This window comes from Scomber scombrus, chromosome 11 (assembly GCF_963691925.1).
Source record: "Scomber scombrus chromosome 11, fScoSco1.1, whole genome shotgun sequence".
NCBI lineage: Eukaryota > Metazoa > Chordata > Actinopteri > Scombriformes > Scombridae > Scomber > Scomber scombrus.
In genome coordinates this window covers 20,067,164-20,094,297 of record NC_084980.1, presented here as the reverse complement: position 1 = coordinate 20,094,297, position 27,134 = coordinate 20,067,164, and the positions used below count along the sequence as shown (strand labels likewise).

The 27,134-nt window shown below is 39.8% G+C and overlaps 1 protein-coding gene across 1 annotated transcript; it reads left to right on the top strand.

The window, feature by feature from the left end:
• Positions 1-624: 624 nt before the first annotated feature.
• On the top strand, positions 625-26,711 carry yes1 (YES proto-oncogene 1, Src family tyrosine kinase). The gene is made up of 12 exons (XM_062428533.1): positions 625-988; positions 10,990-11,280; positions 12,703-12,802; positions 13,937-14,035; positions 15,346-15,449; positions 15,644-15,793; positions 17,673-17,828; positions 20,223-20,402; positions 21,134-21,210; positions 21,943-22,096; positions 22,369-22,500; positions 24,892-26,711. Exons 2-12 carry the CDS (start codon positions 10,998-11,000, stop codon positions 25,098-25,100), a joined length of 1,644 nt encoding a protein of 547 aa, XP_062284517.1. The 5' UTR covers positions 625-988; positions 10,990-10,997; the 3' UTR covers positions 25,101-26,711.
• Positions 26,712-27,134: the final 423 nt, after the last annotated feature.

Sequence of the window (27,134 nt, the reverse complement as noted above, 5' to 3'; positions counted from 1 at the left end):
TGTTTTTTTTTCTATAAAATGTCAAACACTGTTTCCCAAAGCCCATGACGCAACTTAAAATGTCTTGTTTTGTCCCAACTTCATAGTTCATAACCCAACGATATTCAATTTACTATCATAGAGGACCAAATATATTTAAAAAAAAATTTAAATTAAAAAATGAATCAAAAACATATTATCATGGATTAATGCTTATGTGTGACATTGTTTGATCAAATGTTTAGTGACTTCAGCTAAAATGAAAATGTAAAACGAAAGGGAGAGCAATAGAGAGAAGACATTTTTTTTATTTAAAAAGGTTTATTGCTTCTTCTTTTTTTTAACTTTTGTGTGAAGTAGGGGTCCATTTTCAGGCATTTCATAAACCATCCAAACAAAGATTGACAAACCAAAAGATAAAAAAAGTTTGTAACCCTTTTTATTCCCGCTTTTAGACAAATAAAACAAACACAAACAATTAAAAAGAAAGAAAAAAGAAAGAAAAAATTGGAAGCCGAATTTACGAGTCTAATATGAGTACTTGAAAGCACCATGATTCCTTCTTTGGCCTCGTCGGCTCCTCGGCACTACTCCGGCTTTTGTTGTGTGTCTTTCAGGGCAAGCCTGACCTATCAGCAGCCGGTGATTTCTGGATATTTGAACTGTTTTGCGGTGCTTTCTCTCCGCCATATTAAGCTTTCTTTGTCAGTCGGCAGCGTATGCTCGTTTTAAAGGAATATCAGGGACCATAGCGGAGGACTTTGGGCTGGTGAAGTAGTTAATCGGTATGGGACAGACGGAAGACTGAGATTCCACGTTAGAGAGAGAGAGAGTGAGGGAGAGGGAGAGGGAGAGAGAGAGAGAGAGAGACTGCTTGTGTCGGCTGTTTCCACTTTGGATTGTCGACGTGAAAAAAGAAGACAAAAAAAACGTGTGGTGGGGCAAAAGAAAGATCACAGGACGCATGTAGCCGAACTACAACACTTGCAAAGGTCGCTTTTTTATTAAGGTAAGAAATGCTCTCCAGGAAAAAGTCACATTTTGCCTTTTGGGAGAGGAGCGAGCAGGGCCTTGTGTGTGTGTGTGTAGTGCTGGGACACAGAAAGTTGGGCAAAGGATCATGAGAGTTTCCTCTGTGTGTACATTGTAATAAAAGTCTGAACCAGGACTGGAGCTTTGATAGTCTTTGCTTGTATTGCTCGATGTAAAAAGCCGAGAAAAAGACTCTCAACCCGCCCTGGAACAAGGCTATATAGTTTATATCGCACTAGTTTAGCTTTAAAAACAGCTGAAACACCAACAAAAACACACTTTTTGTAGCTTGCGTTGCTTCATTTAAAATTTGAGTGTGGATATCTTTCACACAACAAAGTCTAACCACCTACTCTTTTCACTCTGCCTCACCCAATCTCTCTCTCTCTCTCTCTCTCTCTCTCTCTCTCTCTCTCTCTCTCTCTCTCTCTCTCTCTCTCTCTCTCTCTCTCTCTCTCTCTCTCTCTCTCTCTCTCTCTCTCTCTCTCTCTCTCTCTCACACACACACACACACACAGTCAGCTGCTGCAGGCCTCAGCTGTAATAGGCCTTTAGTGCAGGACATACTGCATTACAACAGATTTTCCAAAATGACCAAAAAAACCCTATAATTTAAGCCTCATGCAGTCATTCTCAACTTACTTCTTCTATGATCTTATTTAGGTGGTGCTGGTGTACTTCCCTGATTCGCCCACTACAGAAAATGAGTGTGTAAGATGGGAGAAAGTGCAGGAATGCTGCTGTTGTGTTGTATGTGTGTGTGTGTGTGTCCCTATCTTCACTGTCCATGACTGTGCATGTGTCTGTTGGTGTGCTTATACTCTCCGGTGCCACAGTAAGTAATCCTCCTCTGTGGTAATCCCTCTGTTAGTACAGCCCCAGTTGACTGGACAGTCGTGTCTCCTTGGACACACACACACACACACAGCTGGAATGGAGAGGTCTGCTGGCAGAGGAGTGAGGAGCACTAACAGGTGGTGTTGGCTGAGTTTCAGGGGATTGAGTTTAACTGGAGACATGAGGGATCCTTGAGTGTCCTCATGGCGCAGATCAGACTACAGTATCATTAAAGCTAACGGATTAAAGATGATGAGCTTCGACGCAACTGTGCCACAGTGGTGAGGTCAAATCTGTAACACTGTTCGCTCGCACGTTGGCAAATCGAACAAATGTTTGGATTTGCAAGGACAAAAAGAAAATGTTCAGCCTCTCACTGAGCGATGTGGTGTCCTCCTTCAGTGTGGGCACAGAGAACAAGAAGAGCTCTTCTTTTTTATAGCTTGAAGATGGCTCTTTCTCTCTCCCAGCCTCACTCCAGCCTTTGACAGGCACAGCAGGTGGCCTCAATGGCATGAATGGATTCGGAAGGAAGTTCCTCTCTCTCCCTCTCTTCCCCCGCCGCCACCCTCCACTCACAGTGATTGGCAGAGATGGCAGGCTGCCCTGAAGATAAGACTGTACCGCGTCTGAGTGAGTGTGCCAGGGCAATTACTGAGTTACGCTTCAGTAATGGTTTGCAGCCCCTGGTACCTTCTCATCTCTCTGTTATTGTGGCCAGTGTTTACTGAGGAGGTCTGTCAATGTAGCATTCAGGAGCAGGCATCTTTTGGGTTTTAAATGTTGAAGTCATCACAGGGGGATCCGGGATATGTGTTTTTCTTCTTTTCTTTTTTTTACATTTTAAAGTCTAAATGATGAATCTAAAACGTTTCCTATGAAAATGGGTTTTCAGAGGCTTCTCTAATAGGGTTGGATATTGTTTGAAAGTCTTCATTTGGTGTAACAAATGTCATAATGTAGTAAACCAGCACTGTCACAGGTCTCTAGAACCCAAGGTGATGCCTTCAGATAGCTTGTTTTCATCAAGCAATGACCAAAAACCCGAAGGTGTCTAGTTCACTACCACACAAGACTGAGAAATGCTGCAAATCCTCAAGACTGAGACACTGGATCAGACAATGATCGGCATCTTATCTTGATGAATGACTAAAATACTCAGTTTAATTTTCTGTTTGATTAATCAACTAATCGTTTTATCTCACATTCAGAGCCATTTCTCGGCTCCTGAATCAATTTTAGATAACGAATGCTTCAGACGCACTTTAGTTTGTACATTAAACAGCAATGAAGTTTGACACCTACCACTATTTACTTATCAGTCACAGTTAAAACCCTCACAGTTTGTGAATATCCGCCCCGTTAAAGCTCAGTGTGCGTCACAGGTTTGTCCCAGGTGACTGCAAAGGTTGCACAAGGCAGAAGCTCAAGGGTCGAAAGTCCTCTCCCAGAGCTTCTCCGCTTGTTCCGTCTCATCTGATTTGTCACAATGAGACTTAAGAATTGCATCAATGCTCGATTTAGCCGAGCGCATCACGCAAACATCACAGCAGCCAAAGAGATCCCCATTCATACCAAACTTCACCATCAGCATCAGAACTACACACAAGCAGATACTCTTTTAAAAATAACCTCAGATCATAACACAAAGCTTGGAAAAGCTGTTATTTCGAGAGACTCATTTTTTTCTCCTTATTTTTGCTGATTTGTAGTGACTTGGCACCCGTTTTTCTTCGGCATAATTTTGGCCAGTGGAGCTATTTGAGACCCTCGCTGTAACTGTAACTAGGTTAAATAAATAAACTTGACTGTAGCACAGCTGTGAGTTGGCTCTTACACTCTTTGATATAAGTTTACCTCGGTGTTGAGCTAACAGTTTGGTCTGATAACATGCAGCGTCAGGATTTTTTTTTCTCTTGAATGGCAGCTACAGAAAAAGCTTCCCTCCCGCCGCTCTCCAGCATTGTTTCATTTGGCCCTGTGGGAAGCAGCAGCCTGTGTCTCCTTAATCTGACACGGCATCACTGGCAGTCTGGCACATAGCCTCACATGTCACATGTCCTTGGATGGGTTCCGGCTCCAGCATTTTGTTTGAATACATACCAGTGTCTTTTTGTGTGCTGCTGCACAGTACGCCTGGCAGTAAAGTTGGAAGTATCTTTCTGAATTTACTTCTATTCTGTTTACTTCCAAACCGATTAATCTCTTTTTTATATAAATATATATATATATATATATATATAAATATATATATATATATATATATATATATATATATATATATATAAATATATATATATATAAGAAGGGAGCTTGAGTATAATTTAGCTTTTTGTAAATTTCTAAAACATCTCGAGCTGATTAGCTAATCGCGACAGTTTTCGAGCTCTAGTTGGTTAACAAGCAATTTACAAAGTATATTGAAGTCAGATCCGTGACCCACATCTCTGTACGAGCGGGAGGCTTTATCTCTTCCCGTTCCCTCGGAGCCACCAGAAGAATGGCACATTTCTTCCAGCTAATCTCATTGTTGTACATAACGATCTCATTTAGGAAACCATCGGAGAGAGGATACAATAATCTGCCCGTAATTTGATTTGCTGTGAAGTCAATTTGAGCCCTCATTAGTTTTGGTAAATTTGTCACACAAGAAGAAAAAAAACACTGCTGGTAGTCTTGTCTTTTTTTTTTTTTCGCCAAGGATTTTCTTATACTTATTCTCAGTGTTTCATGTCAGTTTAGGACTGTGCTATCTGAATGAAATGATCAATAGCTTAACATATCAAAAGTAGTTTAGACCACCATTACTCCTGTGTGTGGAAGTATTTAATGGAAGTACTTGTGGGGACTATTTGGCTCCAATGTTGTAAGGACAGTGTGTGCCCTTATTAGCATTTGTGCGGCTCAGTGTTAGCATGTGTATAGTGAGTCCGCTGTGCTCTGTGGGGGAGTACCACAAGGTACTTTCTCTTTATCCATAACAAAAGGTAGATGAGACTGACAAAAGAAGAAAGTGAAAGCCTCTCTCTGTTGCACAGAACAGGCAGAGGTGAGCTTTTCTTTCTTGCTGAGAGCACAGTTCTCCTTGGGTGGTTCAAAAGCTGGCTAGTACATTTGCTATATAATTTTTTTTGGCTGTTTTTAAATGAATAAAACGTTTCCTGTAACCCTGAGATTTTGTGAAATCAGCCACAGACAGTGTAAAAATGTCAACCCCAGCAATTTTGTATCAGTAAGAAAAATCAGCCCTGAAGACTCCTTTCTTAAGCCCTTTTATTAATGGCATCATTTTTAAGTTATTAATAAATCCCAATATGTAATATCTCTACATAACATCTGCCCCAGGCCACTATTTGTATTTTTTGCCAAAGAGGATCCCAACTGAAACTTGTAGGCGTTGAACCAGTTTGACACACCGGATCATGCGCCAACCCTGTGGGCTCGCTCAGGCTTGTGATCTATTCATGGCCATTTCAGGAGCGAATCATCTGGGAGCATAATGGTGAAAATAGGAGAGGTTACCACTCATTAAGGCAAGGGCAGTTTTTTTATACAGCAGGCAGCTAGTAAACTTTTGGAGCTCCGGATACCTCGACGGACATCAAAGTGCGTCCTGAAACATGATCTGCGTACTCACACACTAACATCAGCTGCAGTCTGGAGTGCATTTGTTTCCAGGACACAGCAGCGGATTTAAACCACTAATTCAGTCTTTAGACTTCACCGGCACTCTTTCACCGTGTTGTCTTTTAGGTCAGCCGTTAGTTTGCTGTGGCATTAGGTTCAGTATCACACAATAAGTGTGTTGGACTTGTGGCACCATGTGATGGTTGACATGTGACAGGACGAGGTCAAAGGTGGCAGCCATGTTTATGTTGGCCTCTGCTCTGATGTCAGTGGCTTCTATTATGACGTGGGGTGTGCCAAATTAAGGGTTTAGTTTAGCCTACATAGATAGAGACATGATATAATAAGGTGGTGAACAGTAAGCTCAGAACTATATTGGAACCATAATCCGCATACTTGTTAATTTAAAAGAAATTTGAAATATTATTTGCAAATACTGGTGCTACATCAGGAAAACACTGGTATGCCTGATTTTTATTTGTATTTTTACAATCCTGACACATAATATAAGAAGATTTCTTTGGAGGAAAACAAAGAATCAAATAGTAAAAGTGCACAGATGGTCCAATTTAATCACAATCCAATTTCTTTGTCTCCTCTGCGTGGGACACTTCGTTATGCCGAGTGTAATATTATGTTTATGTGCTGTATCTCTTCTCCAACACCTGTATGAACATCTGTGCATGACAACCATGCATGTTTATAGCCTCAAATCTGTAAATGTGTATCTTAGGCTCTCAGACACATCCACAAACACAGACTTAGCCTTTTTATCCCCCTTCTGATACACTTCTTTTAATCAAGATAACAAGAAAAGTTTATCCAAGAAAACAATAGAAGTTTTTGTAACTGCAGAATTGTCATTTTATACCAGCTTCATCACTTTCACCAGCAACCAAAGTAATTGTTTCTCCCTCCAAATTGCAGACATGTTTTTTGTTGCTTTGCATATTAACCAGTTGTAACAAATTGCCAGAACAAGCGGTGCTGCCGTGCTCACACAGATTGCATGCTGTCGCCACCGGCTGTTATTGGTTTTCTTTTCTGTGCAAACAATCCCATGAAGGATGTCTGCCTTCTGAAAACACCCTAATTTGTGCGGTTGGGCTAGTTAGTTTGCTCGACAGCGTGCATGAGTTGGACTTTTTCAATTTTTAATGTCTTGGTGTGATCGTATTTAAATTTGTTTTGAAATGTAATCTCAGCTTCATCCACTTCAGTCAAAACTTCTCAAAGAATGAAAACAGTCAGCTAAGTGCGTCCGTTCTTTTAAACGATGGCGGTGCCGTATCCTTAATTGTCCTTCTTCCTCCTCACTATTTTCATTATGTAAGAATTAATCTCTATCCATCCATCTCACACCATCATTCATCCTGATGTCTTTTTCTGCAGCGTCAGCATTGGCTTCCAGTCAATACTGTTTGTTTGAGGGGAATAAAGTCAATACACCATCCATCTGAAATAAGTAGATCCACTCATTGGCTGTTGACACTGATTAGGTTTAGTTGTTGTGCTGCCCTTCACCAGCCATGGCTAGGAGGAGAGATAAATGATTTGTTTGGAGTTCCAGTTTGATTGGAACAAAGTTATTTCAGATCAATAAATTCATTACAATTCCTCGAGCAGTGCAAGGGTCTTTTTTTGTTTGTTGGTAATCTCACCTTTTTGTTTCATTCTTAGGTGGAATCACAAATAATCCGTGCAGCATGATTATATTCCACTTGTGAAAGGGTCACAGATTAAATATTTCACCATGTGAAAGCTGGCCATTTAGCATCATAGCATATCATAATAAACCGGATCATTATTGAAGTAGCATTATCTATAAATTAGGTCTCTACTGGATTATTGTGTGGCAAAAGGGCAGCAATTAATGGAAAATGATGCAGTGTGACTGGAAAGCTGCTGTTTCCCCATTAGTGAGTATAATTCTGTGGCATTTTATGATCTACACCTACCTTAGAGACGTATGTGTAACTAGTTGTTATTTAGACCGATGTTGTAATTTATCTCTGTGGTGCAACCGCTTTCAGATCTGTGCAGCTCATTTGTAATTTGCCACTGCCCCTAATGTCTCTGTAGCATTTTTATATCTAGACAATGCCATAGCACAGATTCCTTGTGAGTCATTCAGTGATTGATGATGGTGGTGAATTGATGCCTTTGGGGGGAAGGGAGAGGTAATATGCAGCCCACTATTTGTTTGGATCAGGTGGCCAATTCTCACACACTGAACCTTTAATCTGTTAATTATTTTCTCCATTAACTGATTAGTTGTTTGGTCAGAAAAACTTAATACACACAAACACTCAAGTGAATATAAAGAGTTATGTTCATATAGTTTATACAGCATCAGCCAAAGGTTTGGAAACACTTTCTAATTAAAGGGAGTGGGAAGGTGTGTCTCTACAAACAAAACTACACATACCTGTAATACGTCACACAGATAAAATGAGGCTTAAAATGAGGTGAAGTTTGTATTTTTCAAAGTGTTTCTGTCCTCTAGTATAAAACTTGATCTTGTGCTATTATCCCTAAATGCCAGAGCTGTCACTGCTGGGTATTTGTAACCATGTTGTAACATTTTACAAATGCCAGGATATGAGTCACTGACAATGGTATGAGGGGCCGTACAAGCCATAATTCATTCTGGCCCTCTCACACACATACATACATTCTCCTTTCACATACATATATTTTCACTCTCCTTACACATACATATATTTTCACTCTCACACACATACATTCTCCTTACACATACATATATTTTCACTCTCACACACATACATTCTCCTTACATATACATATATTTTCATTCTCACACACATACATTCTCCTTACACATACATATATTTTCACCCTCACACAGACACATACATTCTCCTTTCACATACATATGTTTTCACTCTCACACACATACATTCTCCTTTCACATACATATATTTTCACTCTCACACACACACATACATTCTCCTTACACATACATATATTTTCACTCTCACACACATACATTCTCCTTACACATACATATATTTTCACTCTCACACACATACATACATTCTCCTTTCACATACATACATTTTCCTTTTACATACATATATTACTTATAGTAAGAAAATGTATAAATATGAGAGTGAAAATATATGTATGTGTGAGTGAAAATATATGTATGTGCAAGGAGAATGTATGTGTGTGAGAGTGAAAATATATGTATGTGAAAGGAGAATGTATGTGTGTGAGAGTGAAAATATATGTATGTGAAAGGAGAATGTATGTGTGTGAGAGTGAAAATATATGTATGTGAAAGGAGAATGTATGTGTGTGAGAGTGAAAATATATGTATGTGAAAGGAGAATGTATGTGTGTGAGAGTGAAAATATATGTATGTGAAAGGAGAATGTATGTGTGTGTGTGAGAGTGAAAATATATGTATGTGTAAGGAGAATGTATGTGTGTGAGAGTGAAAATATATGTATGTGTAAGGAGAATGTATGTGTGTGAGAGTGAAAATATATGTATGTGAAAGGAGAATGTATGTGTGTGAGAGTGAAAATATATGTATGTGAAAGGAGAATGTATGTGTGTGAGAGTGAAAATATATGTATGTGAAAGGAGAATGTATGTGTGTGAGAGTGAAAATATATGTATGTGAAAGGAGAATGTATGTGTGTGAGAGTGAAAATATATGTATGTGAAAGGAGAATGTATGTGTGTGAGAGTGAAAATATATGTATGTGAAAGGAGAATGTATGTGTGTGAGAGTGAAAATATATGTATGTGAAAGGAGAATGTATGTGTGTGAGAGTGAAAATATATGTATGTGAAAGGAGAATGTATGTGTGTGAGAGTGAAAATATATGTATGTGAAAGGAGAATGTATGTGTGTGAGAGTGAAAATATATGTATGTGAAAGGAGAATGTATGTGTGTGAGAGTGAAAATATATGTATGTGAAAGGAGAATGTATGTGTGTGAGAGTGAAAATATATGTATGTGAAAGGAGAATGTATGTGTGTGAGAGTGAAAATATATGTATGTGAAAGGAGAATGTATGTGTGTGAGAGTGAAAATATATGTATGTGAAAGGAGAATGTATGTGTGTGAGAGTGAAAATATATGTATGTGAAAGGAGAATGTATGTGTGTGAGAGGGCCAGAATGAAATATGGCTTGTACGGCCCCTCATACAATGGAGTTGAGCTGCTGAGTTGCAGCTTGTCACACACGCACACACGCACGCACGCACGCACGCACGCACGCACGCACGCACGCACGCACGCACGCACGCACGCGCGCGCGAGGAACAAACAAACAAACAAACAATACTTTGGCAAAGAGGTTAAACGTAGCTGAAGACTACAAAACAGGGCTATAACAAACCACCGATGCAAACACACACACACACACACACACATATAAAGTACACATCTACCACTGGATACCTCTACTTGTGAGGACATCCTAATGTCTTATCAAAATATTAATCAATCTAAGACAAACAATATGAGCCAAAAATAGTTCTGAGAAGGATTTCTTTATCTTTGATGTTTATGTGAAGTAATTAAGTTATAGTGCTCGAAATACAGCACACACACACACACACACAAACAGAACTCTCATATATCAATAAGGAAGGGAGAGCACCAACCCTTGACACCAAAGGGCTCTTCTCTTAAATGTGTGTCAGTGATAGTGTGATCACAGGGCAGAGCTGAAATGGCCACAGGCTGCAAAAGGATCTAGTTTGTAGCTCTGCTGGCTTGAAATGCTTTTGTTGGGAATTGTGAAGTCATGTGAGGTCATCGGTCGGGTTGCAGTCTTTGTTTTCTGGATGGCAAGGTTATGTTAAGACCCACCCCCACCCCCCTCTCCTCCTCTTCTACAAAAGCTCCAGGCGTTGTATGTGCAGTATCACAATTATTCTTCTCCATTTTTGACACAAGTTCAGCCCCATGACAAAGTAAGAGCTCAGCCACTGATTTATACAAGTTTCTGATTTCTATTCATTTTCAAGTGTTGAGATCACATCTGGTAATTGAGGACTCATTTATACACTTTTCTGGGAGGGAACTCTTTTGGGATCTTCTGCATTATATTCTCAGATTGTTCCTAAATCTCATGTAGCCGGTTTATAATGACATCTTTATATTAAAATTCATCCCTAGAAGAAAAATAAAATCCAATTCCACTGTTGATTGATAGAGGAGACATCAGTTGCTGTAACAATACTCATAATGAGGACATCGTTTGGATTGTTCCCAATTCACAAATATCACACATTCGATCATTGAACTGTATGCGTCCCATTTGATTAGCATGTTTTTTCTGATTTGATTAATCCAGCAGACTTTCTTTCTGAATGTTGCTCCTGTATGTAACATGGAGCCAAACTGCATTCATGCTTTGTTGTTAATGTGGTAAAAAGTGTATCCGATTTGCACCTTAAGTTGTATTAACAGTTATACTTTCTGTGTGTATCAGCCAGTTCAGTGACTCTTCCTCTGTGTTCCCTACAGGCTGGACAATGGGTTGCGTCAGGAGCAAAGAGGACAAGAGCCCGGCGCTGAAGTACCGACCCGATAACCCGAATGCAACGCCATTAAACTCCCACCTGGGCCACTACGGGCCTGACCCCACCCTGATGGGTCATTCGCCAGCAATGAAGACACACAACAACAGCTACAACAGCCATGCTGCCTCACTCACGCCGTTTGGTGGGGCATCTTCAGTCATGACGCCCTTCGGTGGGGCGTCCACGTCCTTCACTTCAGTGGCAGTGAGCAGTCCTTTCCCGGGCGTCATCACAGGTCAGTTGTCAGATAGGATTGAAGGTTTCAAAGGGGGGGGGGGGGGGACACACATCGGAGCATGTTTGAGAAAAAGCCTTTGAAAGTTTTCCAGCATGAATGAAAAGTCCTGTTTTAAATTCAAATATATTCATATAACTTCAGCTCCCAAAGGCTCCTTCAGAGAAGAGAAACTGCTTTTTAATATAATCCAAAATTGACATACATTTTCTAATTTGCAAACATAAATACAACTGTATAATACTTATACAGTTTTCCTCTGCCATTTTCTGCCTCTTCATTTTGTTGTCATTATGTGCAAAACATAATACAACTTCAGAATAAACTCAGCTGAACATTTGTTATGCGTAGGACGTTATGGACAGCAGATGTTATGCAAATTAGACATTTGAAACGACTCAGCCAAAACATCAAGGCCGACCAGAAACCCAAAATAGCTTTATAATATGGAGAGCAATGCAGCAGGCCAACATGGGAACTCGTGAGCCAAAGAAAACAATGACTTACACCGAATTCATCAGCTTTAGTTGTGCACATTTAAAGTTGTATTCACAACAACGATTTGATTACTTGTTCTGAATGTGGATTTGTCTGTGATGAAAATGACTCTTGATGAAATGGAGTCTTGTGTTTTTCCGAATGATTAATACGACATCAATTTAATAGAGAAATGATGCAATAAATGTGCACAACAAATGTACAAAGAGTAACACACCCTCCCACAGTGCAAATACACAAACACAGACACAAACACACACCACCCTGCAGCCCTGTCTCGTTCCATCTCGCTCTCACAAGGAGGATAATCTGACCTGAGGGGTTGCTGCAGATCTAATCCTGCCCGTTCAATTTCCTCCTCAAGATAAACATATCAGAGTCCTGTTGTCTCTCAGCACTCTGTCACTTCATGCTATGTCGGAAGAATAAACTCTTTTCATTACAGCCAGAGATCAAGTGACATCAATTTGATTCAGTGACTCGAGGTGACACTTTAGAACGGCGGGATGTAAAATCTTTTTCTTTCATGTGATCGTAAAAAGAAATGAGAGTCAAGAGAGCTGTTTGTATTACTACATATTCTAGATAATTGTGTAATAAAAGGAACAAAGGAGGGTAAATATCAAAATGAGCATCCTGTTTTCATATGAAGGCCAAAGGCTGCTTCTATTAGCTGCTCTTTCATCGTGTTGCCAGTCAATCGTCATCGAAGATCGTGAAATATGATGTGGTTACTTTCAAAGACGCACACACGCATCTAAAAATCTCATTGCAGCTATAATAGATAATGATGTAATACCCACTGAGACTGAAAAAAGCCAACTTTATTGTGTATAAATATGCTGTTGATGAGTCAAACTGTGTGAGACTAATTTGCAGTTGAGGTCACACACACCTGTAACGCTCTGCTTTTCTTACTTTCAGGTGGTGTAACATTTTTTGTAGCGCTGTACGACTACGAAGCGAGGACGTCAGACGATCTGTCGTTTAAAAAAGGGGATCGCTTCCAGATTATCAACAACACGTGAGTACACTTGCTTTTTACACTGACCAACTCCTGCTCTGTGGATGGTTGTATTTGTGCAAGTGACATCCAGTGTGTGTGTGTGTGTGTGTGTGTGTGTGTGTGTGTGTGTGTGTGTGTTTGCTTATGTGTGTATTTAATCCCTCATTGTATTCAGGTCTGATATTACGGTTGAAATCTGTCTGGGTTAATGGGTTCCTCTAATGGGCCATCTGTTTAGTCCTCATCGCTTTTCTCCCGCCAATGAGCATTGCTCCACTTCAGAGTATTATATTTGGTATAACATACAACTTTTACATCGGTTGGAAAAATACAAGCTGTGCTCATTTTAAAATAAGTTCATGTTTTACAAAGATCAGCAGTGCCTGAAGGTCAAACTAATAACAACATACTGAAAACAATCTTTTTTTTGCCTTTTAACAGTGAATTTTAATTGTTGCTTTGTGACACTGGTGTTAAAATACATTTTTTAACACTCAGCGAAGAAATAAGACAATTACGTATGACACATTCCTTACTCCCTATACACTTACCATTATCTTTGTGACACTGGTGTTAAAAATACATTTTTGGGCACTTGAGTGATGCTCTGTTGTAATAATATAGGAAATAACAAATGATAAGAAATAAGAAAATGACATACTACAAATTCCTTACTCCCTATTACCTCACCATTATCTCCTGCCCAGGTGTGCAGAGGTGTGAAAATGGGCAAAACTCCAAAAATCCTGCCTTCCTCGTTTATCAAATACGTCCTCAACAACTGTCTGTGTTTGCGTTGTGTTTGCAGCGATGAACATGCCATCTGCTTTCAGTGAAGAGGTGGGAGGAGGATAGACTTGCTCCAAATGTCAGTAGACAGATTCTCCCTATACCTCAACTCCTCGTCTTTGAATTCAAACATGCATATCTGCTGTTCAAAACAGGGAACTGAGACTACCTGTGTGGTGTTTTAAATAAATCCACAATAACTTGACATGGATTATAAACCTTCAAATCTTTTTTTGTTTGTTTGTTTTTAATTTCTAGAATAGTTTTCTACCAGAAGTCTTTGGTTTCATACAAGGAGTATTTTCTCAACATGTTTTTATCAGTATTTTCTATGTCTTACTTCTTTCCTTTTCTTCTCTTCAGGGAAGGCGACTGGTGGGAGGCTCGCTCCATTAACACCGGACAGAAAGGTTACATCCCCAGTAACTACGTGGCCCCAGCTGACTCCATACAGGCTGAAGAGTGAGAACTCGTCATCCTTTCTAACCTTTCTGTCTTTTATTTACTTTCACTTTATTTAAACTCTGGTTAGAGCAGTTAGTTCTTCTCAACACAATGCGGCCGGGTGGTCGCACTTTGTGACTAACCCATCATGTATACATGGCAGAGTTTGAACAATTGAGAACCTGTGGCTGTTCATCCGGTGTGACAGAAATTTCACGTACTGTGTCGCTGTCATGCAGTTTTGGCCAGGTTTCAGTTTGAGCTACAGAGGAAAAAATCCCTGCTAAACCAGCCAGTTAACATTGCTCATAGGTTGCCAAATAGTCTGTGCTGTATCTCAATGAAGGGGACAGACATGATTGACAGGAGTCTATGTTGTAGCCAACTTGTGGTAAAACATGAGCCTTGTCACTGGATTTATAACATTATACATATTGTAAATAAAACTCGTGACTGAACTGCTGCTTCAATTCCTGGTTTGAGTTGTGGATCTGTAGTTAAACCAGTAGCAGAGTTGATATGGGGACAAAACGGACTCTTTACTGAGTGGATTGAACCCTGAGATTTTGGGACAAGTTTCACTTTTGTATTTAAAGTAACACAAAAGTTATTCTCCCTAGTAACTTATTATTTTCTATATGCAGTAATTGGTAAAATAATTCAATTACTTTTGGAGAGAAGTAATTAACTAAAAACTAATATTCAGTAACTTTCCCAACACGTGAGACATTTCATCTGGTTTCTAACATGACTGGACTTGTAATGTCATCTTGAAACAGACAGAAGAACAAGAAAACTACACTCCATGATTGTATACAGTCGTGACCTAATAATTTACTTATTATTCATAGAAACAGGGGCAAACGTTTTTTATGTAGCTCATTCTGTATGTAATGGAACAAGCTAAAGACCTACAGCCTGCAGCAAAGCTAATAATGAGCTATAATGACAGGAATGTGGTCTAAATTATTTTGACTTAAATGAGGTTTCAAGCTGTCTAACTTTGAAGGTAACCACAAAGGAACCACTTAAAAAATCCTTATGTTTAATGTCAGCTTACTAACTTCTGTTCCACTGCCTTTTTGATGTTTAATTTGCCACATTTTACAGACAGGACTAGATGATTCATATACAGTACCAATCAAAAGGTCGGACACACCTTCCCATTTCCTTGAATGGGAAAATATGTCCATACTTTTGATTGGTACTGTACATTTGTAACATCTAAATATCACATCACCATCAACATATTTTCCTGAAATGAATTTAGAAAATCCTGCTTGAGCTTCTCATGTGACTAAGAATTTGACTTTCTATCTTTTTGGCAGATGGTACTTTGGTAAAATGGGCCGCAAAGATGCTGAGCGTCTCTTATTGCTTCCAGGAAACCAGCGGGGCACTTTCTTGGCACGAGAAAGTGAGACGACCAAAGGTACGCAAATTATGTTTTTTGGTGCTTTTTAAGACTGGGCTGTGATTAATGATAGTCATATGTGAATGGATTTGTTCTTTTTTTTCTTATTAACTTTTGTGTATGTGAAATGAAAGCCTGTGATGTATTGGAGATTTCAGTGATTTTTCCATTACTGTGAAGCAAAATCTAACTTAATTTCTGTGAATTTAAAGGGGCCTACTCTCTGTCTATCCGGGACTGGGATGAGGTAAAGGGAGACAACGTCAAACACTACAAAATCCGTAAGCTGGATAACGGTGGTTATTACATCACCACTCGGGCCCAGTTTGAGACACTACAGAAGCTGGTGAAACACTACACAGGTATGCAGTCTGTCCAAATGACCCGCATCTTATCCTCACATAGGTAGCATTTAGACAAATTGTCGTTTATAGCTGGAGAGCTCAGAGCAAGTTGGTTACTTTTCCCTTCAGACTCATGTTTTGATTGTGTGATCTGGTTTATTTAACATGTTGAGGTCTTTTTTTATTTACATATATATTATTTTTTGGGGGCTTTTTTTTGCCTTTAGTGGATAGAAAGGGTTACCACTTGCAACAAAGGTCCCTTGCTGTACTCGAACCAAGGACATTGCGGGTATTTGGTATGCGCTGTAACCACTGGGCTACAAGGGCGCTCCGTCCTTTTTTTTAAGGGTTTTTGAAGAACAAGTCGTCCCCACTGTTGTTTTATTTAACATTTCAGCCAATGAATGCAATGCTTGCAAAGGAAAATGTATTATTCAACTGCAGATCTGCTGCTGGGATATATATTGAATACACTTTTTTTTCCTCCTGTGGTGACTCTAAACCGTTTCAAGCAGTGCTTTCACTGACACAGTCGCATCTCAGTAATCACGACCAAAACCATGTGAGACTTAAGCCAAAATAGGCGTGAATATAAAAAATGTTTCATAAAAAACAGTCTTAAGCCTGCTGTAATCTGCACAGTATTGATAAGCAGGCAGCTGTTGCTAAAAATCCCCTGTGTACTGTCGCAAGAGAGCAGGACGTCTGGATGATGCAAACACAAACTGTTCATTGAAAATTTTGTAAGAATACAATTTGACTCCCAGGAGTAGAATAAAAAACAAAAGGCTGTTTAAAGTCTCTTTAAAGTCTGTGTAAAGCAATAATAAATGTGTTTTGAGTTTGTAACACCACAGGAAAATGTGTAATCAACCACCCAGCCAAATGTGACTGATTAAAGAAGTTGCTAAATAAAAAAATTAGGTTTCAAAATTGTGGAAAAATTAGCAGTATTCTCTGCTCTAAAAAGCTCAGGGCCAGTCTGCTGTAGGTACTGAAAATTTAGTAAACTGAACAGCCTCTGAGTTAACGACGATCATACCAAACTTCTGTATAAAAATACACATTTTTAAAGGTAGGTTTAATGCAAAGCAACGTAGATCATATTTTATAAATAAAGTAAGATTAGGAGCCACTGTTTAATACGGAACATATTTTGCTCATAAATGTGGACTTTTTACAGTAAAAATGGAACTTGCCTCCCAGCTGCACAGCTGGTACTGAATCTGAAGGCACCAACATTGACTGAAAATGGCCCCATTTACCAGTAACAGCAGATAATCTGAAGTGAATCCCAGTTTCCGCCAATGAAAATTTGTAAAACTATGCAATGCTAAGAATAGTATGCTAAAAATACTATGAGTATGTGTGCCTTAGTGTTTATATAGTGTTCTTCATATATGATAGTAAATGTTATACATAGTAAGATAAAGTAATTTTTTTGGTAAACTTTTGCTGTGTCTAAAAAAGACTGCATCTGATTCTTTTTGCTTTTCACAGAAACCAAAAAGAAGTGTAATGATAATGAGCATGATAATGTCACATGATAATAGTGAGAATACCAGGAAGAATATTATTATTTCTAGAGGGGGTATTTAAAATTTAATTCTGAGGGGAAAACTCGATTGTTTGTGTGTCTTTCCTTTTTGTTGTGATTTGTAGTATGTTGCAGCTGTCATGTAGAAATGGTGATAATTTATTCATTACATGTAAACAGTCCACTTACTGTAGTCTGGCTGTGATCACTGCCAGGATTATGCACGTATGTAAAACAGTGTTTGTGTTTAACAGGCTGGTGCTGTGATTGAGCAGACTGATTACTGATTCAAACAAGTCCCAACTCACCGGTCATTTTTCTTCCTGTGTGTGTTTTTGCATGTCTGTTCCTGTCCAGAACATGCCGATGGTCTGTGCTACAGGCTGACGACCGTGTGCCCCACGGTGAAGCCTCAGACTCAGGGACTAGCTAAGGATGCCTGGGAAATTCCCAGAGAGTCCCTTCGACTGGAGGTCAAACTGGGCCAGGGCTGCTTTGGTGAAGTCTGGATGGGTAAGACACCATTACTGCTGCACTAATGGGCACATGTACATTTATATACTGTTGATAAGGTTTCCAAAGAGTTAACTAAGTTTTGCATTGATTAATATGCTCTGGTGCTTTTTGAATGAACCTCTTATCTATGTTGTTTTAGTAGTTTCACCATAAGTGGAGCTGCAAAATTAGTGGTGTTGAATGCTTTGTGGCATAGGGAGTACTTATGCACTTGGGCGCTAATGGGCCTTTCAGACATAAGGCGATTTGAGTTGCTCTTGCTACTGAGTTTGTCGCTCATCTGACTAGGAGCAAAATAAACCGAGCTTTCATAAGTTCTAGCGGGACTGTAGAACAGTTAGGGGGAACAGTTTGTGAATCATATAACTTTGTTGCTGTGTTGTGTCTGAAAGGGTCTTAATTAGACAATATTTGCACACTGGTAATCCAAGGGGAACTACAGTATTTGTATCGTTCACTCCTCTGTCATGACTTATTGTAAACCTTGTTAGATCAGATAAAATTGCATTGAGCAACGCAGCTAATAAGATTTATCACCAGTTTCCACCATCTCTACGGACAGGACTGTTAAGATGGTTTGCAGCTAGTCATAAAGTTGAACGCCAAATGAAAAAAAACATCTGAATCCACTGATCATGGCAATTTAATTGAAATGGCTTGATGTTAGTCTGAAATCGTGCTCATATAAACATTTGTGTAGCTGCGCCCTTAAAGAGGTTTGGGTTTCTGTCAGTGAATTTATTCCACAAAAACGGAAACAAAAAGAGGGTTTTTTCTGTGAAATTCCCTCTAACAGGCCAATATGAGCAGGTTCAATCATATTTCTGTGAAACCTGCCAGCAAACCTAGTATACGGAAACACTGAAGCTGCCATTATAACAGGCTATTTATGCTACATAAAGGTGCCTTGCTCAGTGGCACTGACTGGATCCAGGATATGTCCTGCCACACAACATGGAGATTGACCTCCAACATCCACTGTGCATACGCACTTCCTATGTCAACAACACACTTACATAAATACACTGTACACTGTAGTATTGATGTTTGACGCTAACACTGATCATGAATTAGTAAAGAATATAAACAACTGCATGGACACTCACACAGCCATTAGGGCTCACACAGGGTATAGTAGCAGATCTAAAAGTGGGGTCTGGGGACATCTAGGGGTCCTTGAGAGGGTTCCAGGGTGGTCCCCATTCAAAAGGAAAGTAATTTATTTTCACTAAAGTAACACAATGACAGAATATGACTAATTTGGTAATGGGTTTTAAACACTTTCTTTAATAAAACATCTAAAAGCTAAAATCTTATCAGATGGTGGACCTTTAAAGTTTAGAAGCACTGTTACCATTATATTACATAATTACATATTTCCATAAAGTAAAGATCTCGTCTTGTTGCATCACTGACCCACATTCTGATGTAAATGCTGATTACTGATTGCTGTTTGTTCTCACACTCACACACACGCACACACACACACACACACACACACACACACACACACACACACACACACACACACACACACACACACACACACACACACACACAAACAGCTCAGTAATCACAGGTCACCTCCTACGCTTCAGTTCTCTGGCCTGCATGTGAGAAGGGGGCCTTTCAGCAAACACGACTCTTTTCTTTCATCACTCACTCTTTCATTAAGCCTGGCCTGCAGCAAGCCTCGACCTGCCAGCCTCCACTGTGCAATCCCAGGAATCCCTTTCTGCCTCTCTCTGCACTGTTTTAGCTCTTGATGGTTTTTCTGCTCAAACAGCTACAACTCCTCACTGAAAAGTCTCTTCCCGTTCATACATTTCTCCAACATTTTGAAATGTACATGTTTTCATGTGCTTTTCATGTGTTTTCATGTTCTCACCACTTCATATTATTAGATATTATCATTGCCCTACTTTGCCCTTCAGCATGTGTGTGAGTCTCTGTGAGAGTGTGTGTATGTTGAGTTTGTTCAGTATGATTCATTCATGAAGGTCAGCCTTATGACGGAAGCACTAGATCTCCTGCCTCAGCTCATTGTATGTAAGCAGGGCGTGAGTAAGTGGCTCTCAACCAGGAAGTGGCTGATTATTTTAACTGTCGTGTTCTTTCTCTCCCGGGCTGCTCTTGACACATGGGAACACAGCCAGTGATCACTGGCTTGAAGGTTGATTTTTAGGATTGATGTGCCAATCACCTAAAAGGGGCAAACAGTCTTTAACGTGCCCTCAGTGTTTCATTTTGTGCGTAAGAGTAAAGTATGCTCATGAATGAATAACTTGTGTTCTTCTCCAGTTAAATCTTGCAGTTGGTTACACAAATACATTGTAGGTTTATGGTTTATGTCAGACATCAGTGACCATTATTCATTTTGTTTTTATTCAGGCACATGGAATGGCACTACTAAGGTGGCGATTAAGACCCTGAAGCCAGGCACCATGTCCCCAGAGGCTTTCCTGCAGGAGGCTCAGATCATGAAGAAACTCCGACATGACAAACTGGTGCCTCTCTACGCTGTGGTGTCTGAGGAGCCCATCTACATCGTCACTGAGTTCATGGGCAAAGGTAAGAACAGCGCACAATGACAGAGACTCTAAATTTGACCCTTAGCAGAGCTCTGTAGATCCACTGACCCACAAATAAGGGCTGTGATATTGTATTGTTAATCCAGTATTCTGCTGTTAATGAAAGGATAACATTTCTAATTCAGAGGCTATCAGAGTTCTCAAAATGTGATTAATTACCTCACCTACCAATGTATTCATTGATGACTTTCCTTTTTTTTTTTCAACATATTATTATTTCCAAAGAGAGTACAGTAATCAGCACTGATGGATAAACATACAAGCATAACAGTACACTGAGTATCCCCCCATTTCCCCCACTGAAGAGATGGGGGAAATGGGGGTTTGATTAATTTGTTTGCACACGATACAATTCATTCCCACATTTTTGATTTATTTGTGCGCACAAATGAATCAAAATGGGGGAATTGATGAATATGCAGAAAAACATTTTAATGACAAATTCACCTAATCAATACAAATTAGCTGTGTTGAACTGGATTCTAACTCATAATAAGTATCTAGTGAGGCAGAAGCAAGAATATCAAACCAGCGACTGCCAACACATTACAGAACAGAACTTGAAGGGCAGATCCTCTGAACTTTTAAACATAATTCATATTGCCTCAAAATTTGTTTATTTTAGAATTTGTAATGCTAAACTCCACTTTCAACTCATTTGCATAGAGACACATTGATTCTGGCTGACTGTATCTTCTAAACTCTTGACAGGGAGTTTGCTGGACTTCCTTAAGGAGGGAGACGGGAAATATCTGAAGCTGCCTCAGCTGGTGGATATGGCTGCACAGGTAGGATAAAAATAAAAACCCAGGAAATCCTTTGTCTATACCTGCCCAGCTGCTGTTTTAACACAGTATGAGGGAAGGAGTACAAGCAGTAAAACAAAGAGCTCCATGTGGACAAGTTGCCAGCTGTGTGTGTAGGTGTGTATAAGTAAAATAATCATTCCCTGTGCAGAGGGGTTTTAGTTTGTTCTCCATCTGGCCGTCATATTTATTTAATATCCAACTTGACATCTCTATATTCCCCTCCCTTCCTCCTCCGCCTGCTTGCTGTATGTGCCTCCCCTCATCCTCGACCACTTAGCTGCTTGTAGCACTTAAACACTGCTCATCAGAGGCCACTTAAACTCGCTGGTTCAGTCGCCTACTGTGATCTGCTCTTAATTTGCCTCTCCACACTCCCAGGCTCCCTCTTCTCCTCACTCAGCAGAGTGGAAAAGTGTTTGAGAATTAGACCAAGGCAGGCTGACACCTCGAGATGCCTCTGAGGGAGTTGGCTGCCAGTGCCAGGAAGTGTCAGATAGTTGTTTTGAAGATTTGTCCTATTGTTTTCACTGACAAAAGGGCAGATAATCTGTCAGCCTGAATTAAAATCTGGATTAAATATTATATCAATGACATGTATTTTTCTTGAAATGACAATTCATTGTAACTGCTTTTGATTGGTATTATTCACAATTTGTGACTGTTTGGTGACCCCTCTTCTGTCCCCATCTTTTTTATCCCATCCTGTCCCAGATTGCAGACGGCATGGCCTTCATTGAGAGGATGAACTACATCCATAGGGACCTGAGAGCTGCCAACATTCTGGTGGCTGATAACCTGGTGTGTAAAATAGCCGACTTCGGCCTGGCTCGGCTCATCGAGGACAACGAGTACACTGCCAGACAAGGTGCGTGTGTGTTAAGAGTTGGATGCGATTAGCCCACAGAGGTGTACATGTTTATAGGTCTGCATTTGGGAGGACCTATAAATAGACTAATTTATTCTGAACACATGTTGTCTATTTTGAGCCTTCAATTCATCATTTATTTAACATTTAATCCTCATTTGAACAGAAATGGAAAAAGCAGACACAGATATTTCTCATTATAGTCTAAGTGTCCTGTCTATTTAGGCTACAGTCTCACCTTTTTGATAATTTTGATCATCATCTTTGTCCAGGTGCTAAATTCCCCATCAAGTGGACAGCCCCTGAAGCTGCTCTTTACGGCCGCTTCACTATCAAATCAGATGGCTGGTCGTTTGGTATACTACTGACTGAACTGGTGACCAAGGGCAGAGTACCATATCCAGGTAAGGATAAAAGTTACATTCCATGTTTTTTGAAACTATACCGTTATCTCGAACACATTGCTCCAAGTTTTCCATGTGGAAAACAGGAATAATTCAGTCGTTTTTGCTTCAGGATAATTCCCACATGCCACTCTGAACCCCTGTCATCTGAGGCTTTTAATAGTATTTTCTCACACATGCAGATCAGAATAGAACTGCAATATAGTAGATATGAGTCAACGCAGATGTCTAATCACTTATCAGTCCATGGGAAAGTACCCCTCACCCTCCCATACATGATCCCCTCATCGTCTGCCACCACCTCCTGACCCCTGCTGTCCGAGAGCAGTACTGCAGTCTGTCTGGTGTTGACAGCATGCAACTGGCCCTGATTACAGAGCGTGCCATATGGCAGACTAAACCACCATCTCTTGTAGAGGGCCATCTGGCTCCTGTGGCCTTCTTGGTTTCAGTGCGCACCCTTCATTCTAATTAATTCACCCCAGAGCTACAAATTTTGGGGGCTGAAACCCTCATCCCCCTTCTCAAAATTGTAAATGACTCAACGGGCATTTGTGGCTCTTCTTGTGCCACGCTGTCTTTTTCGGGAGCTCTGTTTTTATTCCCTTGCTTGGTAAGTGCAGAAGCAGTAGGATGTAAATAAGACTGCAACGTCTATATGGGAACACATCATTTTTTCTATTTTAGTCCATGCGTATTTATAGATATCTTATACGCACTCTAATATATGAGAGGCATGTTATTAGAGCTAAGGTTTTCAGATGCAAGACATAAATCACGCTAACACCTCAGCATCCGACATACCGCCACTGCCATATCATGGTCAAAGAAGTTGCTCTGGGCCTTTCCTCTCCGAGTGTGAGATAATCTGATCCCCACTTTCCCACAGGGAGATGGGGAGGGGGGTTGTAGGAATGGAGGCGGGAGGGCAGGATGCGGCTATGACCATACCACTGACTTTGTGTCATAACCTCTTTTAGCTGCAGTGAGCTCCCCATGGAGCTTTTTCTGTGCTGTGTCAAAGGGTTCAGATCACTGTCTTCCTGTCTTGGAAGGAGTACATGACTCTAGTGCTCTAGTAGGGCAGGAAGGGGCCAAAAATTGTAATGATTATGATTTAGATTTTGTTAGTTTTCTTAAATCATACTTTATTTCAAATTACCAACTAGGTTATTGCCCTGTATGCATTTTTAACCCTGCCACTGGCCACAAGTCTTACAGAAAGTGGTCACCTTCCACCTAAGCAGTTGAGTTGGGAATGTTCTCCTACTGGCAGATGCATGATGCCAACATTGTCTACTGCTTAGGCCTGCATACTGAGTTGTTTCCTCATAAAAAGTAAATACCATTTTCTTGACCAATCCACTTTTCACAGGTTCCCATCACAGCACCAGTGTGTGAGATTTAGTGGCATCTAGTGGTGAAGGTGCAGATTGCAACCAAGTAATACCCCTCCCTTCCAAGCGTGTGGGAGCATCTTTGGTCATCTTTTCGCAAAAAACATGAAAGGCCCTCTCTACACTTTGTGGTTTGTCCATTCTGGGCTACTGTAGAAACATGGCAGTGAAACATGGTGGGCTCCATGGATGGGGACTCCCTCCCAGTGGAGGTATAAAGGGCTCATTTTTGTATAACCCAAAAAGAAAAAAAAAATAAATATCTTATTTTCAGAGGATTATACACCAATTAAAACATTCTTATGAGTATTATACTCTATTTCTGCCAAGTCCATTCTGCTAGGTGCTACTCAATCTTAAACACTGGTCCTAAAAGGTCCAATTGAAATTTTTTTTTTTCTCTCTCTATTAAATTTAGTTGGACATTAAATATGACACTGACCTTGAGAAGACAGTAGTCATACGGACATGATTATTTTAGAACACAAGGGCCTTTTTTTGGGGCTAGTTTTTCATTTCACTTGCATGTAGTGAAATTCAAGACCATTTTTCTCCAAATGTCTGTTCTTTTTATTAAAGTTTACACTCGGTGCAAAATAGCCCAGGTCAAATAAAAGGGAGCCTTAACTGATGGCTTGTTTTTCCACCGGACCTCCATCATATTATGTTATTATAGAAAAAACAAATTTAGCGAACTTGACGCATAAAAATTAAAAATAAGAAAAGACCAGAGGTAAACCTGCATTTCCCCTGATCCCCATACAGCCTGACTGACCTTACTGCTTCCTTTTCCCACCATCTTTTGTTACATCGATGTATTGCTACTGCTTATTACTGTGTGTCACATACAACTGCAGACTCAAAATAAGTTAGTTCCACTTTTAAAGCAAGTTAAAAAATGAAAGTCACACAGTAAAATACAAAGTTTCATCCATGAGCTATGAAACCAACCATAAAGATCATTTACATGTTGTATTCTTGTGTGTTTTTCCAGGTATGGTGAACCGGGAGGTACTTGAGCAGGTAGAACGAGGATACCGTATGCCGTGCCCGCAGGGCTGCCCTGAGTCTCTCCATGAGATGATGAGGCACTGCTGGAAAAAGGAGCCAGACGAGAGGCCGACGTTCGAGTACATCCAGTCCTTTTTGGAAGACTACTTCACAGCCACAGAGCCACAGTACCAGCCGGGGGACAACCTCTAGTTTGTGGGAGTTTGGGGGAACTGTGGCATCACACAGAGATACATCAGAGGAGAGCAAAACTTGGGAAAACAGAGAACTGCTGGAGAAAAAAAGAGGTTTTAGTGCTACAAATGAGTCCACAACCACACTGGCATATCTGCAAGTGCAAGAAGTAAATCTTTTCTGAAGTAGAGATTTGTCCCTTGTGTACTTGGGGACCAATAATTTGGTGAAGTGTCCAAGTGTGCAGATTGGTGCTGGTACATTAAGCTCTGGGAACCCTGGTAATCAGAATAATTCATGTGGACAGGCCACAACACTGTGATCAAACGGAGAGGGATTTCCTCCTAATTTCAAATCAATGGTTATTTGCAGATGCAGTTTTTTTTTTACTTTTATATTATATCCCTCTCCCTTCCCCTCCAGTCTTCCCGTTTTTCTTTTCTTTAACAACACAATTCTTTGATATTGGATTCAAAATCTTTTATATGTACATGAGTTTGGTTTGAATATGTAGGTTGATAAGTATCTTTTTTAAATGACCAATAACTGGTTGAATTGTGGAGTATGTGCTGTGACTGTAAAGCTTTGATGGAGAAGAGTGAAGTGATATAAATGAAAATGGATGTAAGAATGTACTGAGAGATCAAAGCAGATGTACAGTATGTGCGAAAAAAGTGTATTTTTAGCAGGTGCGATCAGGTGGACAAATGAGACTATGAGGAGTGATTTGAATGATTCTTTTTAAAGCAGTCACCTGAATGGCAAATCAGGTTGATTTCTAACTCTTTTACATTTTTCATTTAAATGGGGACTTGAAATCAAACAAAGGTATTTTGATAATTCAGAAGTGCAAAAACATCTTTCCTGTTTTAACATTTTATAAATGTTTTTAAAAGGACATTTCCAGTTATCAGACTGTTCTCGTATTGCACACATTTACACAGCGCAACTTTGCAACGGATGAGTTACCTGACATACTGTAGATGGTACAGTGTGCTGTTAGATCTATTAATTTCACATCATAATGTAAATCATACATGCGGCTGTAGTGTGTTTCTCTTCTCAGTAAAATTCCACCAACATATGATAAATAAACCTTCGATGTCCTTCGTATGCTGTCATTTTACTCAAACTGTAAATGTAACAATGAAAAGCCTTCCTGTGATGTTTTATAGATCAGAACACACAGAATCTGAAATCCTCCCCTTGCAGATGTATTATTTCACATCCCAGTGGTAGAGATGATAGATCACTTCTGCAGCGAGGTAACTAGAACCAGACAGAACAAACACCTTGCACACACTGTGGTCAGATCAGGGCTTTTGTACTTAAATAGACAGAATCTAAAAGTCCAATAACAACTTCTTAGAGGTACTTCAGCTGTCTGTCCAGCAGTGAATGATGGGAGATTTGAGAAGATGGAAAGCCTTCTTCTTTTTGTCATTAAGTAAGTAAACATATGGATTGGACAAAGATGTGAAAATTGTTTTGTTTTTCTTTCTGTGCTTCACTCACGAGAACCTAATATGTGATTGTTCCTAAAGATGGGACATGGAACTAGTGGGAGATGATAATGAAATTACTGAGAACTAATATGATTTTGTACAGAAAAAATAAAAGTTTTACTTAAAAGTTTAATTCAACTGTCGACAATCATTCTTGGTCTGATTCAGACTGAAGATGTGATACAAACTTTGGAAACCTGGGCCACCAAAAAGCAAGGTGAAATAAAGACTCTAACATATGACCCCCCCCCCCCCCCCCCCCCCCCCATTTTAGCTGAGTCACACTGGTACTTTATGTGTTTTTATTTATTTACACAATTTGATAACAGGTAAGATTTTGAGTGATTTATACATTCAATAAATGGCAATAATTGACATTGTTTAATCATAGTGTATTTATATTTCAACATGAATCAGCAGTATACATTTCTGATGCTACACAGGAACACAATCTAGTTCTGATCCCAGAACAGTTTGAAGCTCTGAAAAGGAAAAGGTATGGTTTTACTCATCCTCCTCATATCTGTCAAGAAACAGAGAAAGCATG